The sequence below is a fragment of the Nerophis ophidion genome, linkage group LG01 (assembly GCF_033978795.1).
Source record: "Nerophis ophidion isolate RoL-2023_Sa linkage group LG01, RoL_Noph_v1.0, whole genome shotgun sequence".
NCBI lineage: Eukaryota > Metazoa > Chordata > Actinopteri > Syngnathiformes > Syngnathidae > Nerophis > Nerophis ophidion.
Window position 1 is genome coordinate 34,590,283 of NC_084611.1, and position 13,452 is coordinate 34,603,734.

Below are 13,452 nucleotides of genomic sequence, written 5' to 3' on the forward strand. Positions count from 1 at the left end.
CAAACACGAGACAGAACAAACCAAAAGTAGTGAAACAAAAATGAATATTATCAACAACAGTATCAATATTAGTTATAATTTCAGCATAGCAGTGACTAAAAATCCCTCATTGACATTATCATTAGACATTTATATAAAAAAAAAAAAAGAACAATAGTGTCACAGTGGCTTACACTTGCATCGCATCTCATAAGCTTGACAACACACTGTGTCCAATGTTTTCACAAAGACAAAATAAGTTGTATTTTTGGTTTGTTTAATAGTTACAACAAATTTACATTATTGCAATCAGTTGATAAAACATAGTCCTTTACAATTATGAAAGCTTTAAAAAAAAAATCTACTACTCTGCTTGCATGTCAGCAGACTGGGGTAGATCCTGCTGAAATCCTATGTATTTAATGAATACAGAATCGTTTTCCATCCATCCATCCATCTTCTTCTGCTTATCCGAGGTCGGGTCACGGGGGCAGCAGCCTAAGCAGGGAAGCCCAGACTTCCCCCTCCCCAGCCACTTTGTCTAGTTCTTCCCGGGGGATCCCGAGGCGTCCCCAGGCCAGCCGGGAGACGTAGTCTTCTCAACGTGTCCTGGGTCTTCCCCGTGGCCTCCTACCGGTTGGACGTGCTCTAAACACCTCCCTAGGGAGGCGTTTGGGTGGCATCCTGACCAGATGCCCGAACCACCTCATCTGGCTCCTCTCGATGTGGAGGAGCAGCGGCTTTATTTTGAGTTCCTCCCGGATGGCAGAGCTTCTCACCCTATCTCTAAGGGAGAGCCCCGCCACCCGGCGGAGGAAACTCATTTCGGCCGCTTGTACCCGTGATCTTATCCTTTCGGTCATGACCCAAAGCTCAGGACCATAGGTGAGGATCGTTTTGAATCGGAAAAATATCGATATATAATCAAATGGCGACCACAAGAATCGATATTGAATCGAATCGTGGGACACCCAAAGATTCGCAGCCCTAACTGTCTGTGTGTTAATTTTTTCAATTATAAAAATAAATCTCAACGGTTTTTTTTTAACGCGAGTAATGTTACAAATAAAGTTTTTTTTGGTGGAAAAAAAGAACACAATGAACCGTTAGACCCCGTATTAAACTCTCGCGAGATCTAGCGGAGCGAGAGTACCGTGCAGGGGAGGGTTGCGCCGAGAGCTGGCGACTGGCGAGACAAAACAAAAGCCACCCTTTTCATCCACCCGGCGCTGGTCGCTTCTTATTATTCTTTCCGAGCTAAGGTTTTTATTTCCCGCTTTCCTATCCTTGTGCAATGCCGAGCAGCACGTCTTTGCTGGAGGCCGACGACGGAGAATCCGAGGTGCCACCGCCGCTAGTGCACGCTTTCGCCGGCATGGGCCTCGACGAGCATATCGGCACCCAGAGCCAGACGGCAGCCGAGCAAGTGGACGATAGCCCGGCCTACCACCACAAACTCATCCAGGCCCCCCACTTGAATCGCCTTGGCACGGTCCTAGACTTGAAGCCCCTGCAGAACCACCATCGGCCACCCTCGGCGGACGAAGGGAGCGTCACGCCCGAAGACGAGGACCCGGCCATCTCCGGGTGCTCACCGGGTAGCTCGTTGCTAGCGCAGGCCCACCAATACATGCCTTCTGGCTGCAGTATGGAGCAGGTGGAGACGGTGCTGCTGTACAATGGAGACGAGCGGGACGACCCGACCATGCCGCCCGGCGTGTACGCTGGCGAGCCGGGCAACGAGGCCGAGGCGGCGCTGTTGGCTCGCCGGAAAAGTGTCAACACGACCGAATGCGTGGCGGTGCCTAGCTCCGAGCACGTTGCGGAGATAGTGGGCAGGCAGGGTGAGTGGACGCCAAACTTATTATTTATTCGAAAATGGCGACATTGAGTAACGTATAAGTTGCCATTTTGTGCTAATAGACCCGCAAGCTAACTTTTGAAGCTAGCAACTTATTGTTTCCATCCATCCAATTCCTACCGCGGTGCCTAACTCAGCTACAATCGGGCGGAAGGTGGCGTACACCCTGGACAAGTCGCTATCTCATAGCGGGGCCCAACTTATTTCCATTCAGCAATTCATCACCGCATTGTAACGACTTTGTTTATTTGACGTTTTTTTTTAAACTTTTTAAACATATGCTCTTTGTTATACACCCGCCGTTTGCATTAATAAAAGTATCGTCAAAGTTCATACATTTTGATGTTTTTTAAGTTAATGTTAGTGAGCCTGGCCATAAGTGGGTCAGCGCCGCCCAGCTCCAAACAATTCTCACTATTTTTTTTTGTTAACCCCCAGACCAATCTGTGCTAACAACCGAACCCAGTTTCATGAGTAAGTGTCGGGGTTTCGTTTGTAAAAGGTCTTTGTGTCGAATATCAAGTGATGAAAACAGTAATGAGTTGCTTTGCCACATCAGCTCCACTTTGAGTGTCCCTTCGTCGCGTGATTTCTTAATGCAATTCATCATGAAACTCCCGATATTCGTCGACATAGAACGCAGCATTTATATGGCGTTTGTTTGGTGGTTTTATATTTTCTTTTAAGCTTGAATTTTGCACTTTGTTGAGCGCTGTGTTGGAGCCTACTTGGGGGGAGGGTGCACACTTTACGCAGTTAACACAACAACAGGAAATGGCTGGACCCAACCACAGCTGAAAGGAATATTTGATCTATAATCTCCGTTTCCATATGAGTTGGGAAGTTTTGTTAGATGTAAATATAAACGGAATACAATGATTTTCTAATCCTTTTCAACCTATATTCAATGGAATGCACTTCTAAGACAAGATATTTGATGTTCAAACTCATAAACTTAAATTTTTTTTTTGCAAATAGTAATTAACTTTGAATTTCATGGCTGCAACACTTGCCAAAGTAGTTGGGAAAGGGCATGTTCACCACTGTGTTACATCACCTTTTCTTTTAACAACACTCAATAAACGTTTGGGAACTGAGAAAACTTAATTGTTGAAGCTTTGAAAGTGGAATTCCTTCCCATTCTTCTTTTATGTAGAGGTTCAGTTGTTCAACAGTCAGGGGTCTCCGCGGTCGTATTTTACGCTTCATAATGCGCCACACATTTTCGATGGGAGAGGGGTCTGGAATGCAGACGGTCCAGGAAAGTACCCACACTCTTTTTTTCGAAGCCACGCTGTTGTAACACGTGCTGAATGTGGCTTGACATTGTCTTGCCGAAATAAGCAGGGGCGTCCATGAAAAAGACGGCGCTTAGATGGCAGCAAATGTTGTTCCAAAACCTGTATGTACCTTTCAGAATTAATGGTGTCTTCACAGATGTGTAAGTTACCCATGCCTTGGGCACTAATGCACCCCCATACCATCACAGATACTGGTTTTTGATCTTTGCGTCGATAACAGTCTGGATGGTTCGCTTCCCTTTGGTCCGGATGACACGATGTCGAATATTTCCAAAAACAATTCGAAATGTGGACTGGTCAGACCACAGAACACTTTTCCACTTTGCATCAGTCCATCTTAGATGATCTCGGGCCCAGAGAAGTCAGCAGCGTTTTTGGATGTTGTTGATAAATGGCTTGGGCTTTGCATAGTAGAGCTTTAACTTGCACTTATAAATGTAGCGACAAACTGTATTTAGTGACAGTGGTTTTCGGAAGTGTTCCTGAGCCCATGTGGTGATATCCTTTAGAGATTGATGTCGTTTTTTTGATACAGTGGCGTCTGAGGGATTGAAGGTCACGGTCATTCAATTTTGGTTTCCGGCCATGCCGCTTAAGTGGAGTGATTTCTCCAGATTCTCTGAACCTTTTGATGATATTATGGACCGTAGATGTTGAAATCCCTAAATTTCTTGCAATTGCACTTTGAGAAATGTTGTTCTTAAACTGTTTGACTATTTGCTCATGCAGTTGTGAACAAAGGGGTGTGACTCGCTCCATCCTTTCTTGTGAAAGACTGAGCATTTTTTGAGAAGCTGTTTTTATACCCAATAATGGCACCCACCTGTTCCCAATTAGCCTGCACACCTGTGGGATGTTCCAAATAAGTGTTTGATGAGCATTCCTCTACTTTATCAGTATTTATTGCCACCTTTCCCAACTTCTTTGTCACATGTTGCTGGCATCAAATTCTAAAGTGAATGATTATTTGAAAAAAAAAACGTTTATCAGTTTGAACATCAAATATGTTGTCTTTGTAGCATATTCAACTGAATATGGGTTGAAAATGATTTGCAAATCATTCTATTCCGTTTATATTTACATCTAACACAATTTCCCAACTCATATGGAAACGGGGTTTGTATTAAACCGCACAACGTGGACTCTGACTTATTAAGAATTGTTAACATTGTGTTAATAATGCAAGGGTGAGGCTATGGCTCCGTTTACACTAAGATGCGTGGATGGAATTACATTTTACCAAAAGTGTAAATCGAACCATGTTACAACAGAAAATCACTGGATAATAGCAGTAAATTAGGTAGCAGATTAATAATCCGTCCATCCATTTTCTACCGTTTGTCGCTTTTGGGGTCGCGGGGGTGCCTGAGCCTATCTCGGCTGCATTCAAGCGGAAGGCTTGGTTCACCCTGGACAAGTCGCCAACTCATCACAGGGCCAACACAGATTGACAACATTCACACACTAGGGCAGATTTAGTGTTGACGATCAACCGATCGCCAGGTGCATGTCTTTGGGAGGAAGCCGGAGTACCCGGAGGGAACTCACGCAGTCACGGGGAGAACATGCAAACTCTGCACGGAAAGATCCCGAGCCCGGGTTTGAACACGGGACTACTCAGGACCTTCGTATTGTGAGGGTCATGCACTGACCCCTGTTCCACCGTGCTGCCCTAGATTAACAATAGTTTCGAAAAAATCTTACAACCAGAAATGAGGCAAAATAGTACGGCATATGTCAGCAGCCTAATTAAGAGCTTTTGTAACCCGATTTAAATGGATTCTTTTATCAAATACATGCCAAATGATATATTGCAATATATATTGTTATCGCAGAAGGTTGCCATATATATGACAATATAGATTTAAGGCCATATCGTACGTCTCTGGTGGGCTTGTACTACATTATTTCCTGTGCATAGTCGATTCGTTAAGCCTACTTTCATTGACGCCTTCCCATCCGATTTCGGATCAATATTTGAGTTAGGTTATTCAGGGTAAATCCCACCTAACCTTATCCTTGGACACACACACACACACAATGGTCATTTAAGACCCCCTGCCCGCCTTCGTCAGTCGGCGTAACGCGACCTAATACGCATGCGCGGAAGATGCGCACACTATAGTCACCTCAGTGTTGCTTTGTGTGCAAGTGCTTAAATGTAACTTATCTGAACAATATCCAGTGTTGTGGTATTTTAATTAACTGGAATCCAGTGTGCTGTGGAGCTCTATTGTAGTCAATCACACCTGAGCCATCATAAATTAACCAAGTATTTATTGACACGAAAGTACACACTGTGACAAAGAACACCTTCACCCTCATTGTCCATTCATGTTTGGTGACTTTATATACTCTGGACGTTGAGTCCGGATAATAACTAATGCAGTCTGCGTTGCTAGTCCAAAAGCATTTGCCGTTTTCCGTAGTTAGTCTTCCCTCGAAGGCCAGATAATACAAAGCACATGCTACATTTTTTTATCACATGAATGGGAGCCCGCATTCTCGTTGACTCTCTTTCGACAAATGGACCAAGTTTTTCGGTAAGTAGAATCACAACTGACCTTGACATTCGAAAGTTCTCTTGCCGTCTGGGAAGTGTTGTATCCGAAATAGCTGCAATCGCTTTCTCTTAAGGTATTCATGTGTGATTTCCACAAGCATCTGTACATGAAGAAGGAGAAACACGGGTTTGTCTGGATTACTCGCCTCCATGTTTCCAGTGGTTAGCTCCGAGTTACAAAACGGCTTTATTATGAAGCTGGCTGTGGCGCGTTCTTTCTGAAGTCACTTCCTCTCCGACCTAGGTTTGTAAACGATCAATGAGTCCGTACAAAGCAAAGAGCCAAGGATTCAAGAAATACACGGCACACTTACCTGTGTAAAAATTACTTTGAGGAGGGGACCCTTAAACGCTGGTTCAGTGTGGCTGAAACGGGGCTTAAGCTAAATAATTATTTGTTTAGGGGGTTATCCGGCTTAGTGTAGACATAGCCTAAATGGTCTTTAAACTGAACTACCAATTTACTTCCCCCTTCTTTGATATACTCCAGGCTGCAAAATCAAAGCACTCCGAGCCAAGACCAACACCTACATTAAGACGCCGGTGAGGGGCGAGCAGCCCGTCTTTGTCGTGACGGGACGCAAGGAAGACGTGGCCATGGCCAAGAGGGAGATCCTGTCCGCTGCCGAGCACTTCTCCCTCATACGAGCCTCACGGAACAAAGCGGGCTCTCTCTCCGTCGCATCCGGGCCGGGGATCCCTACTCTACCTGGCCAGACCACCATTCAGGTCAGTCGGTATTTGATGAAAAAAAGCACTGACAATTCCTATGCACGCGTCGCGGTCAACGATCCATCAAAATTAAATATGCGTGTGGAAAAATACGGGACAAAAGCCACCCGAAAACTTGGTTGATGATAACAGTAGAGCTGTGAATAATAAGCCAGTTATTAAAGTTACCACATATATTTTTGTTCTCCACAGGTGCGGGTGCCGTATCGTGTTGTGGGACTGGTGGTGGGTCCTAAAGGTATGTTTGAAATAGTTTTTTTTTTCTCAAATGTACTTTAGCTTAAATGTCATTTTGAACAGGAGTAAGTAGTTGTTAAAGTAAATTATTTTTTATTGCTTTTTGTAACTGGAGAACATGCCATGCCTCAATCTCCTAGTGCACTGGTTTACAATCTCTTTTTCATCAAATACCACTTCAGGAAACACTTGGCTTTCAAAGTACCACCTTAATGACCAACATTAAAATACAGTAGCATGGTAGGCCTAAGTATTCATTCAAAACAAGGCAGAGGTCTTATTTAACAAGTGTAATAATTATGGCCACCGTTGTGTTACACAGTTTGAACAGTAACACTGTTTAAATATTGGAAGCTAAAACACTAATCACTTAATAAAGTGATTCTTTGGCATACCACTAGATCAGGGGTCGGCAACCTTAACCACTCAAAGACCCATTTTGACCCGTCTCACAAAATAAAGTAGAGAATGGGATCTGCAACCATTCTCGCGAATATATGCTGGTGGTCACCCAGATAACAATAATAAGGGTGTGCTATGAAGCCATTGACTTTGACGCCTTCTACAACATGTACAAACTGCTTGCCAGTCCAGCAAAATGTTGTATGTGGCTTCCGCAGATACACGTAGGAGATTGCGAGGCATACTGGGTGATACAGGTTACACTGAAGGTTCTGATATAAACAGCTTTAACACTTACGAATATGTGCCACACTGTGAAACCACACCAATCAAGAATGACAAACACATTTCGGGAGAACATCCTCACAGTAACACAACATAAACGCAACACAACAAATACCCAGTATCCTTTGCATCCATGACTATTCCTGACTGTATTATACACCCCGCTAGCACCTAACCCTGCCCCCCTTCGTGCGTCGGTTGAGGTGGGCGGGGTTGGGGGTGCGGGGGTGTATAATAGTCAGAAATAGTCATGGATGCAAAGGATTTTGGGTATTTGTTGTGTTGTGTTACTGTGAGGATGTTCTCCTGAAATGTGTTTGTCATTCTTGTTTGGTGTGGGTTCACAGTGTGGCGCATACTAGTAAAAGTGTTAAAGTTGTTTATATCACAACCTTCAGTGTAACCTGTATCACCCAGTATGCCTTCCAATCTTGTACATGTGACGATAGAAGCAGCGAAATGCATGCGTCCGGTCGGCACGCAGATATCATTGCGTAAAGGCGGGCGTGATGACATTTTGTAGAGGACGTTAAAAGTAAAGCCATCACGGCACGCCCTCAATATTGTAGTCTGAGTGAACATCGTAGAACGTTGACCCCGGTTGATGTCTGGGAGAGGCACCGGAATCCCCCCGTAACAGTCTGGGGGGTCGCCGATTATGCAGCTGAGCCACATCAGAGTTGCCAAAGAGCCGCGTGCGGCTCCGGAGCCGCGGGTTGCCGACCCCTGCTCTAGATGGAGCCCACGTAGCACAGTTTGAGAATCACTGCCATAGTGCATCCATCAATTTTCTACCGCTTGTCCCTCTCGGGGCCGCCACCTAATCGCAGGGCCAACACAGAGACAGACAACATACATGGTCTTCTTAAATGCCTGTTACTCTGTTGTTGAAAAGAGAAAGAACAAGTAGCATGTGGGCGGCGGAAAATGCTACGTCGAGAAAGGACAAAGCTGTTTTAGGTCGTCTTTGTTCAATTTCCACCCTTCATTATGTCTTTCATGCGTGAGGAAGACTCTCTCTGATGGGAGTGCGCCAAAGAAAAGGAAAGTGAAGTAAAATTATACCATATAAAATGCACGTGTTGCAAAATGGACAACAGCGTCTGCGTGCCCTGTCGAAGTCACTCCAACGCCACAACCATCAAGGATAAAGATGGTATCTTCGAGCAGTAATCATTATTGTCCCTGCGTCCCTCACAAAGCACACGAGCGTGGAAGCCAAATAAATAAATAAGTTAGTTTTATCATGGTTAATTTAGTTCTTGGATTACAGTATTTCTGGACTATAGAGTACACGGGTATTAGCCAAGCCACTGAATTTTATGGAAAAATAATATTGTCTATACATTAGCTGCATTGGACTATAAACCGCAGATTTTAATGTTTTGAAATGTGGAATTTACACAAATGTTTTTTATGTTTATTTACATATCCATTGTTTCTATGCGGTGTCTGTTACACGGCAGTAAAACGGCTGATCAAACAAAACAGAAGTCCTCGTCATGGACCCAATAGCTGTGGGAGCTAGCTCTTCAATCAGCTAAACAGACTCAATATCTCCACGTAGACATTTTGGTGAATTTACTGAGAAATGTGTGAAACTGAAACAAAACAAAAAGAATGCTGCTGTAAGTTAATAATACTAACACAGACAGTCGTAAACGTAATTGACATATTAGCTAATGACGCTATCGTCATTACATTCAAATATACATGAAAACACTCTTTCAGACATCACACATGGGACAATTTAGTAAGTATAAACCGTTTTAATTATACTGTAGAACTTACAAAGGTTGCTTGGAGTGATAAAGGAAAATTTCATACAAGTAGAACTCATCCAAAAGATGGCCCCATAGCACAAACAAAACGCCTCCTCCGTGTATTTGCTTGTTTTTTGTATTTATATTACGGCCGTCAGCGGGTAATAAACAAATTAACTTCACCGTTGTATAAGCCGCAGGGTTGAAAGTGTTAGAAAAAAAAGTAGCTGTTTAGTATCCGGAATTTACGGTCATGTATTTCATGGGTTCAGTTTACTGAAGTGATTAAGGTATAAACTCCGACTACCACAAAACTCCAGTTATGTTGAACAGTGTATCTCAAACCATGGTATGTGTACTACTAGGGGTATGCAGGCTTCATTGAGTGGTACGCCAAATAATCATTTGATCAAAGTATAGTGTTTTATTTTCCTATATTCAAACACAGTGCTACTGTTGAAACTATATATTTTAAATATACTTGTTAAATAAAACATCTGCCTTGTTTTTATTGAATATTTGGGCCTACTACGCTACTGTTTCAATGTTGGTCATTATGGTGGTACTTGGAGCGCCAAGTTTGATCTGAGGTGGTACCTAATGAGAAAAGTTTGAGTTTTCTATATTGCATGCGATTAATAAAAACAAGACAATGTGTTTTCTCCTCTTGCTCTGGCATATAGTTTGGTTTTGCGGCAACACGGGTGAAACAAATGACTGCACGCTGCAAAGTTTGTCTAAAAATAGCAACAGCACAACAAACATATTCCTGTATCTGAAACAAAAGTTGCCAACAGTAATAATAATAATAACAATAATCGATTAGATTTTATATTGCGCTTTTCTATTATTAGATACTCAAAGAGAAGTGGGAACTCATCATTCATTGACACCTGGTGGTGGTAAGCTACATTTGTAGCCACAGCTGCCCTGGGCTAGGCTGACAGAAGTAAGGGTGCCTACAGCCCCTCTGAACACCATCTATCATTCAGTCACCAGTGTGAGCAGCACCGGGGGCAAGAGTAAAGTGTCCTGCCCAAGGACACAACGGCAGCGATTTGGATGTCAAAAGGCGGGGGTCGAACCTGCAACTCTCAGGTTTCTGGCATGGCTGCTCTACCCACTACGCCATGCCGCCCCTGAGAGTGCGGTAAATGCAACTATCTACCAGGTTTAATAACATGAAATCAAAAAATTCAGTTCGTAATTTTTTTGAACAAGGAAAATACCTCAGAGCCTCTCCAGTCAGTCCGTGGTGTCATTCAGTATTTGGCCTGGACATTATATTTATTTTATATTGTTGTATTACCAGCGGTAAATATTTTCATAATTTAGTTTCATTCTTTTAAAGATGAATATTAATATGTGCAACTGCAATGCCTTGATTTAAAAGCTTACTGAAATGAGATTTTCTTATTCAAACGGGGATAGCAGGTCCATTCTATGTGTCATACTTGATCATTTCGCGATATCGCCATACTTTAGCTGAAAGGATTTAGTTGAGAACATCGCCGATAAAGTTCGCAACTTTTGGTGCTGATAAAAAAGCCTTGCCTGTACCGGAAATAGCAGACGATGTGCGTGTGACGTCACTGGTTGTGGAGCTCCTCACATCTAAACATTGTTTACAATCATGGCCACCAGCAGTGAGAGCGATTCGGATTGAGAAAGCGAATATTTACCCATAATTTGAGCGAGGATGAAAGATTCGTGGATGAGGAAAGGGAGAGTGAAGGACTAGAAGAAAAAAAAAAGACTATACAGTAGGAGCGATTCAGATGTTATTAGACAAATTTAGTAGGATAATTCTGGAAAATCCCTTATCTGCTTATTGTGTTACTAGTGTTTTAGTGAGATTATATGGTCGTACCTGTACAAACTGAAGGTCGTCCCTGCACCTTTCTTCAGCACCAGTCGACAGGTGATGGCGATGCCCATCTCTGCCCTTCGCAAGGGACCCTCTTTGAAACACGATCTCTTGAAATTATCGCTGTATAATACACTGTACTTTGTGTGTGTGGTCCAATCCAACCGTGTTCGCTTGACCGCTCAGTTCCATAGGAAAGCTTCACCGTCATCTTTCGGGAATGTAAACAATGAAACACTGGCTGTGTTTGTGTTGCTAAAAGCAGCCGCAATACACCGCTTCCACCTACAGCTTTCTTCTTTGACGTCTAAATTATTCTTTGAACAAATTGCAAAAGATTCAGCAACACAGAAGTCCAGAATACTGTGGAATTATGCGATGAAAACAGACGACTTATAGCTGGGAAATGTGCTGGAACAAAATGTCTTCTACAATGCGTGACGTCACGCGCACTTGTCATCATATTGCAACGTTTCAGCAGGATACTTCGGCGCGAAATTTAGAATTGCAATTTAGTAAACTATTGTAAACGTATTGGCATGTGTTGCAATGTTAATATTTCATCACTGATATATAAACTATCAGACTGCGGTCAGTCAGTCGATTTCAATAGGCCTTTAAATGAGGTTATTTAACACACAGTCATAACCAGCTTTGACTCCCTCGTTTTCGATTTTGGCCAATAATTGATATTTCTATGCATCCCTAGTTTTTATTTTAAGATTTGTAGCGAAGCCTGCTTTCCCCCTTTAAAAACTTACAAAGCTGTCCTGGTGAATGTTTTACATGAAGCAGAGGTGGTATCATAGGATTTTTCCTTTTCATGACCTCATGAAACCAGAAAGTGGGGTATATAAGAAGCTGTATAAGTTGCTGCTTTTTCCAATCTAATTTTTATCCGTTGCATTGTTTGGTGTCCCAGGGGCGACCATCAAACGCATTCAGCAACAGACACACACCTACATCGTCACCCCGAGTCGCGACAAGGAGCCCGTGTTTGAGGTCACTGGGATGCCCGAGAACGTGGACCGAGCCAGGGAGGAGATCGAAGCACACATCGCCCTCCGCACAGCCACTTGCGGGGGCGGGATCGAGGCTCCCGGTGTGGACAACAACGACTTCCAGTTCAACGGCACCGACGTCAGCTTCGACACTTCTGCCGCCGCTGTCGGTCTGGGCGAAGCTGGGTGGCTTCACGCCGGTGCGACTGCGGCCAGTAACGCCAGCCTGCTCCCAGTCAGCCTGGGCGGCCCCCCGCGGGTCAATAGCAATATATCTGGTGGCGTCCGCATGTCTTCCACCTACCGCAATGACAGCTCCAGCTCCCTTGGCAGCGGCTCCAGCTCCACCGATTCCTTTTACGGCAGCGGCGGGAACAGGATGTCTGATTTCAGCCCCACCTGCTCCTTCAATGCCAATTCCAATAACAACAACAGCAACCCGGGCGCTACGAGTTTCTGGTTTGGAGACAGCCTTCCACCGGTGGGCTCCGAAGAGCTGGTCGGGTCAGGGGGTGCGAGCGCCTCCTCTGGATTTGAGCCATTAACCATCTCTACGAGCCAAGTGGTTCACCCCTCTGCACAGCCACACATCTGGAGCCCCTATGTGGACCAGCAAAGTATTCAGGCCTTCGACGCTCGTCCCAGTCAGGTAAATGTTGGACTGCTTGTATCTGTAAATAGGTTTATCAAGTGGTTTGGTTTCCTCCGCTCTTTGTTACCTTTTTAGTTTTATTGACTTGAGAAAAGTATGAGCTATTTAGGCTATATAAAAGGGACCTGTATTTTATTTGGAATTCTGCCTATCCTTCACAATCATAAACTAAATATATGTATATATGTGTATGTGTGTGTGTGCGTGTGTATATATATATATATATATATATATATAATATACAGTATGTATTAGGGGTGTTTCGGTTCGGATGTGTACTGAATGAGTTTCCATACAGATATATTGGGTAGCGCACCGTACGTTGTGTAAACAATGCACACAATACACGGCATGCTAGCAGCGACCGGACTAGGACAACATGTGAAAGCCAGAGCTGGAAGACACTCCTGCCTCGTTAACATCTCCCGTTTGGGAACACTTTGGCTGCGCGGTGCAATACAACAATGGAGGACGGAGGTTTGCCGACATTGTTGAGCAGCAGTAGGGTACATTTCTGCCAACACGTCAAACATGCTAACCCCTTTGAGGCGTCACCACCGCATTCAAGCAGCCTCTCCTCGGCGAGTCAGGCAGGGCTGAAGCAATAACAAATGTTTTAATAGCAGCAGATTTAAGACCATCCGTCCATCCATCCATCCATTTTCTACCGCTTGTCCCGTCCGGGGTCGCTGTATTGCATTAAAAACTAGATTTTAACCCACTTCTATGGTGGAAGAACAATAAGCCCATATATATTCTTACTGCCAAGTTAGCCAGGCTGGGGGGGGGTAAAGAAAAGTTAATCTGAG

At 43.9% G+C, this 13,452-nt stretch overlaps 1 protein-coding gene across 1 annotated transcript in view; it reads left to right on the forward strand.

Moving 5' to 3' along the window:
* The first annotated feature begins 1,133 nt into the window (after window positions 1–1,133).
* The window catches only part of LOC133553246 (RNA-binding protein MEX3B-like), a 15,346-nt gene continuing 3,027 nt past the window's right edge, over window positions 1,134–13,452 (forward strand). Inside the window, exons 1-4 of the mRNA XM_061901247.1 lie at window positions 1,134–1,823; window positions 6,195–6,433; window positions 6,629–6,674; window positions 11,913–12,640. Of these exons, the coding sequence (XP_061757231.1) occupies window positions 1,274–1,823; window positions 6,195–6,433; window positions 6,629–6,674; window positions 11,913–12,640 (1,563 nt within the window). The 5' untranslated portion in view covers window positions 1,134–1,273. The remainder of the gene's footprint in view (window positions 1,824–6,194; window positions 6,434–6,628; window positions 6,675–11,912; window positions 12,641–13,452) is intronic.